Source organism: Scyliorhinus canicula, chromosome 29, assembly GCF_902713615.1.
Source record: "Scyliorhinus canicula chromosome 29, sScyCan1.1, whole genome shotgun sequence".
NCBI lineage: Eukaryota > Metazoa > Chordata > Chondrichthyes > Carcharhiniformes > Scyliorhinidae > Scyliorhinus > Scyliorhinus canicula.
This window is the reverse complement of record NC_052174.1, coordinates 13,324,510-13,330,509: the sequence shown is the minus strand read 5'-3', so window position 1 is coordinate 13,330,509 and position 6,000 is coordinate 13,324,510. Positions and strand designations below refer to the sequence as shown.

General features: G+C 57.3%; 1 protein-coding gene across 3 annotated transcripts in view; it reads right to left on the bottom strand.

The window, feature by feature from the left end:
* The window catches only part of hsd20b2 (hydroxysteroid (20-beta) dehydrogenase 2), a 39,923-nt gene that overhangs the window by 8,174 nt on the left and 25,749 nt on the right, over window positions 1-6,000 (bottom strand). For all 3 annotated transcript variants that reach the window (XM_038786793.1, XM_038786794.1, XM_038786792.1), the window contains 2 exons: window positions 5,190-5,234; window positions 441-475 (listed from right to left, as the gene is read on the bottom strand). In XM_038786793.1, coding sequence (XP_038642721.1) covers window positions 441-475; window positions 5,190-5,234 — 80 coding nt within the window. The remainder of the gene's footprint in view (window positions 1-440; window positions 476-5,189; window positions 5,235-6,000) is intronic.

Genomic DNA, 6,000 nt, shown 5'->3' with positions numbered 1-6,000 from the left:
ATTCCGAGCCCCCCTTGCCAGCCACAGCTCCCCCACCCCCATCCCCCTCCCCTCCTCGCCAGCAGCAGCTCTGGTTGGAGTGATTTTGCTGGAGGAGGTCTCTTTCCCCTCCCCTCTCTAACAGCTCCAATGGGCTCACTAGACTACCAGAGAGCTCACCTTCATGAAGCTGGCAACTTCCCTAGATTGCTGGTGTTGCCACACCATTGGCAGAGTGCCAGGGACCCTACAAGTGGACCCTTAATTATGCCAATCCACCTCTGGTCCACAAGTTGGTCCTTCCCCCCCAACCCTATCCCCAATTTATTTTGACATCCCACAATGTGAAATTGAGATAATCAATTAATTGAAAGTTAGAATGAATCTCAAACCCCTACCCCACCCCACCCCACACCCCACAATGGCTGCATTTGATACCTCCAAATAAGACACGTTCATACCTTTTCAGCATGTGGGGTAGAATAATTCTGGTCATCTACCAAAGAGGATAGAGACACAAGTTAGACATCGCACACTCAGAGAAAAATGTTAAATGCTATTAAAAAGGTCAGTGTGTTTTGAAATAACCACTGCTACAGAGTTATTAATTTAAAGGGAACACTGGGAGCCTATTTTAAGATTTGGGTGTTGTGCTCTGCCATTTTTCACAATGTTTGGCACCGGTTAACTTCAGTACACGGCCACACACACACACGGTCAGGGTGCGGTGCATCTGGGCTGCTGAGTCCCAATGCATGCCTGTGGCTTAAACAAGGATATTACTCACAACTTATTCCTAGAAACACAGCTTGCAATTGTACACCCCATTTATCATAGTGAAATATCCTTAAGACACTTGCACAAAAATGCACAATTTGACATAAAAGGCTTTATTTGGATCTGGATCCAGAATGGACGTTTAACATGGCTTCTTTAATTAAAGGCTGTATTTGTTGGCAATGCGATGGACACAAATTTCTAGTGTTTAACTCCTGTTACTTCATCGCAAGCTATATATATGTATGGCATGGCCAAGAGCAAGATGGCATTGCTCACATCATCACAGCTGTGTTTGGCAGCAGCATCCTTTAATTTCACATTGAAGTAGATTGGTCAGAGTGCCTGTCATTCACAGTTAGTCTGGCCAGGTTGGGGTCCCAGTCTGACTTGGGCAGGGAGGTTGGTCCAAGTGGGAGGGGTGGGCAGGATGAGGATGGTAGATGTCCATGGGGACATCACTGATTCCAAGTGCAGAGGGCACCGGTAGACTGGACGTAATGGAGTGATGCAATTGGATTTCTGCACACAGGGGCCATCTTGTGTTGGCAAGAGATAAGGTGTTCATTCAAACAGCTTTGTTCAACTCTCTTGCTTTGCAAACCCCCCTCTGCTCGTTCAATTCTGTACAGTGGCTTTAAATGAACAATATGTACAGGTTGTAATTTCAAAACCCCAATACACTGCAAACCAACGTGGTTACCAAAAACGTGGTCAAAGAGGTATTTTGAAAGAGGACCTTGGAGGAAACAGTAAGGCAAGCTTTAGAGGAGATCAGCCAATCAAGCACTTTTGAAGTGTAGTCACTGTTTAGTAAACACAGCAGCCAGTTTTCATACAGCAGGCTCCCACAAACAGCAATATGATGATGAAATGAAAAATGAAAATGGCTTATTGTCACGAGTAGGCTTCAATGAAGTTACTGTGAAAAGCCCCTAGTCGTCACATTCCGGCGCCTGTCCGGGTAGGCTGTTACGGGATGAATGATCAGATAATCTGTTGATGGATAAATATTGACCAGGAGAACTCCTCTGCTCTGTTTGAAATAATGCCATGGGAACGTTTACATCCACCCCGGGGCAGGCAGGCTCCGCCCCGAGGCAGGCAGGCAGGCTCCGCCCCCGGGGCCGGGCAGGCAGGCTCCGCCCCCGGGGCCGGGCAGGCAGGCTCCGCCCCCGGGGCCGGGCAGGCAGGCTCCGCCCCCGGGGCCGGGCAGGCAGGCTCCGCCCCCGGGGCCGGGCAGGCAGGCTCCGCCCCCGGGGCCGGGCAGGCAGGCTCCGCCCCCGGGCCGGGCAGGCAGGCTCCGCCCCCGGGGCCGGGCAGGCAGGCTCCGCCCCCGGGGCCGGGCAGGCAGGCTCCGCCCCCGGGGCCGGGCAGGCAGGCTCCGCCCCCGGGGCCGGGCAGGCAGGCTCCGCCCCCGGGGCCGGGCAGGCAGGCTCCGCCCCGGGGCCGGGCAGGCAGGCTCCGCCCCCGGGGCCGGGCAGGCAGGCTCCGCCCCCGGGGCCGGGCAGGCAGGCTCCGCCCCGGGGCCGGGCAGGCAGGCTCCGCCCCCGGGGCCGGGCAGGCAGGCTCCGCCCCCGGGGCCGGGCAGGCAGGCTCCGCCCCCGGGGCCGGGCAGGCAGGCTCCGCCCCCGGGGCCGGGCAGGCAGGCTCCGCCCCCGGGGCCGGGCAGGCAGGCTCCGCCCCCGGGGCCGGGCAGGCAGGCTCCGCCCCCGGGGCCGGGCAGGCAGGCTCCGCCCCCGGGGCCGGGCAGGCAGGCTCCGCCCCCGGGGCCGGGCAGGCAGGCTCCGCCCCCGGGGCCGGGCAGGCAGGCTCCGCCCCCGGGGCCGGGCAGGCAGGCTCCGCCCCCGGGGCCGGCAGGCAGGCTCCGCCCCCGGGGCCGGGCAGGCAGGCTCCGCCCCCGGGGCGGGCAGGCAGGCTCCGCCCCCGGGGCCGGGCAGGCAGGCTCCGCCCCCGGGGCCGGGCAGGCAGGCTCCGCCCCCGGGGCCGGGCAGGCAGGCTCCGCCCCCGGGGCCAGGCAGGCAGGCTCCGCCCCCGGGGCCAGGCAGGCAGGCTCCGCCCCCGGGGCAGGCAGGCAGGCTCCGCCCCCGGGGCAGGCAGGCAGGCTCCGCCCCCGGGGCAGGCAGGCAGGCTCCGCCCCCGGGGCAGGCAGGCAGGCTCCGCCCCCGGGGCAGGCAGGCAGGCTCCGCCCCCGGGGCAGGCAGGCAGGCTCCGCCCCCGGGGCAGGCAGGCAGGCTCCGCCCCCGGGGCAGGCAGGCAGGCTCCGCCCCCGGGGCAGGCAGGCAGGCTCCGCCCCCGGGGCAGGCAGGCAGGCTCCGCCCCCGGGGCAGGCAGGCAGGCTCCGCCCCCGGGGCAGGCAGGCAGGCTCCGCCCCCGGGGCAGGCAGGCAGGCTCCGCCCCCGGGGCAGGCAGGCAGGCTCCGCCCCCGGGGCAGGCAGGCAGGCTCCGCCCCCGGGGCAGGCAGGCAGGCTCCGCCCCCGGGGCAGGCAGGCAGGCTCCGCCCCCGGGGCAGGCAGGCAGGCTCCGCCCCCGGGGCAGGCAGGCAGGCTCCGCCCCCGGGGCAGGCAGGCAGGCTCCGCCCCCGGGGCAGGCAGGCAGGCTCCGCCCCGGGCAGGCAGGCAGGCTCACCCCCGGGGCAGGCAGGCACGCTCCGCCCCCGGGGCAGGCAGGCAGGCTCCGCCCCCGGGGCAGGCAGGCAGGCTCCGCCCCCGGGGCAGGCAGGCAGGCTCCGCCCCGAGGCAGGCAGGCTTTAACAACTCATTTGAAAGGTGGGGGCCTCCAACAGTGCAGCACTGCCTCAAGCAGCACTGGGTGCGTCAGCCTAAAATGACTTATTCAAGGGTCTGGGGTGGGATTTGAACCCACAGGTTTGTGGCTCACTGAGCAAAGGCTGACATCTAACTGGTGCCAGATTAGTGGTGGTTTTCTGTTCGAGCCTCACGCCCAGCAAGAACCAAGTTGCAATTTCTTTTTGGACATGTCAGGGAGAGGGTCTTCATCCAGGATAGGTTGGTTTCCAGGTACTAGAGGTGAAAAACCATTGGCTAACTGCAATACTCCATCCCTCTGCACAATTAAATAGAGAGATCGAGCTCCCCAGCTCTTGACATAGCATGTGCACTCTGACAAAGGAAGGTTCAGACTTGGGAGATAGCATTTATGAAACGGTTAATGATTCTCCTACTTGGATTCAACTCTCCTGTTAATCCTGCTATAGCTGCTCAGACTATCTAACCAGTCTGCTACAATCCACATGGTGGGTGTGATGTGTTCAATCAACCCTGTGTACTCACCAGAGTCTCCACTGGAAAGAGGAAGATCATTTGTGCTGTGTCCTTTTATATGGGTCGGTGTAATGCCCTCCTGTGGTAGTGTCACCTGTGTGCCTTGAATGCCCATTGGTCGTGTCCTATCTTACTGTTCTATTGGTTGAATGTCTGTGTGTCATGTCTCTGGTGCTCCCTCTAGTGTCTATCGAGTCTACGTGTATTTACATTAACCCCTTGTATATTTACAGTGATGCATATCACCACAAGTGGGACTACCCTTTTTGGACAATATAGTTTAGAAGGCCCCAGGGTCAAGTCAAGTACGTGTGGAAATGGAGGGGGATCATAGCTGGGGCTCTAATTCGGTCCCAAAATTGGTTCAAGGTCCCTCTACCAACAATTACAATATGGTATCAGATGAACCTTAGAATCCCTACAGTGTAGAAGGTAGTCATTTGGCCCATTGAGTCTGCATCAACCCTCTGAAAGAGTACCCTACCTAGACCCAATCCCCCATCCTATTCCATAACCCCACCTAACCTGCACATCTTTGGACCGTGGGAGGAAACCAGAGCACCCGGAGGAAACCCACGCAGAACGGGGTGGAAGTGCAGACTCCACACAGACAGTCACCCAAGGCTGGAACTGAACCCAGATCCCTGGCGCTGTTGAGACGCGCTGTCCTTGGAAGACAGGTTCGCGCCGGGATCAACCATCCTGAATAATCAATCATTGCTGGAAATACACCCTAGCCAAAAAACTCAAGCCACTGAAGGGAGAGAGAAAAAAAAAAAAAAGAGAAAACAAGTCAGAACTAGAACATTTTATCAAACTGACAGAAAGTCTTGACTAGGAGGACTTGAAAAGGAAATTAGGGATTTCAAAACATCCATAAGAAACAAAAACGACATCTCGAGTAGAGAAGATACCAGCAGATCCATCTGGTGCTAGATCTATAGAGCACATGTGGATGAGGTGAGGAATGCCTCTATAAATCTATTTTTTCCAACCCTAGCCAGAATATTTCCAACGCAAATCAGCCATGTTGCAATCACAACACGATGAAGTGACACCACAATGACAATTGTATAACCCTTCAAAAAGGCAAACAGGGTAACAATGCTCCTTTCATTAAACAATACATCATAATATTTAAATGCTCACCATCAGTACAGAAAGTACATTGCAGTTCATTATATCAAGAATTGCCTGTAACAGAAAAACAAAAACATATTTTTAAAGTTCTCTGGAAGTCACCTGATTTTACATGTTTTTGTTTAAACAGGTTTTCCATGTCACGTGTGCAAGATCCAAACCAGCGACCATGAGGAAGCCATATTGGGTTGGAACAAAAATGGTTTAACAAGCCTTAGTTAGCTACATACACTACTCCCCAAAGGGTCTCCCGTGCTCGGCCCACAGGTTTTATGTCTCAGGGCTCCCTGGTTAAGGGTTTCGCCTCGCCCCACCCCCCCCCCTCTTGGGGTTATATCGTTTTCAGATGAGGCCATGGGGAACCTAATGGTCCAATATCCCCGTGGCCTCGGTTATAACACGTCACCCCCTCCGACATCAGTGACTCCCTCTGAGGTACAGGGGAACCTGGGATACTCGGGTATCCAGATCAGTGACCAATCAACATGTGTGACCCCACGGGTCAGTCGACGGTTGACCATTTAGTCATCCCCAATTCTTTCATCTTGTACCATTTCACAAGACACACAGAAGGTGGTCATTTGGCCCACCTTGTCCATGCCAGCCGAAGAATGCCTTCCATTTCTCATCCCACCTTCCTGGACCCGATTCATAGCCATTTAACTTCAGCACTCAAGGTGCAGATCCAGGTACTTTGTTTTAAAAAAGAGCTCAGGTTATAACCTCACGAGGACCATGGGGAAGACATGGGGTAGGGGGGGGGGGCAGAGACCAACTACCTGGAGCAAGATATAAAAGCAGGCCCAACTCCAGGCCTGGG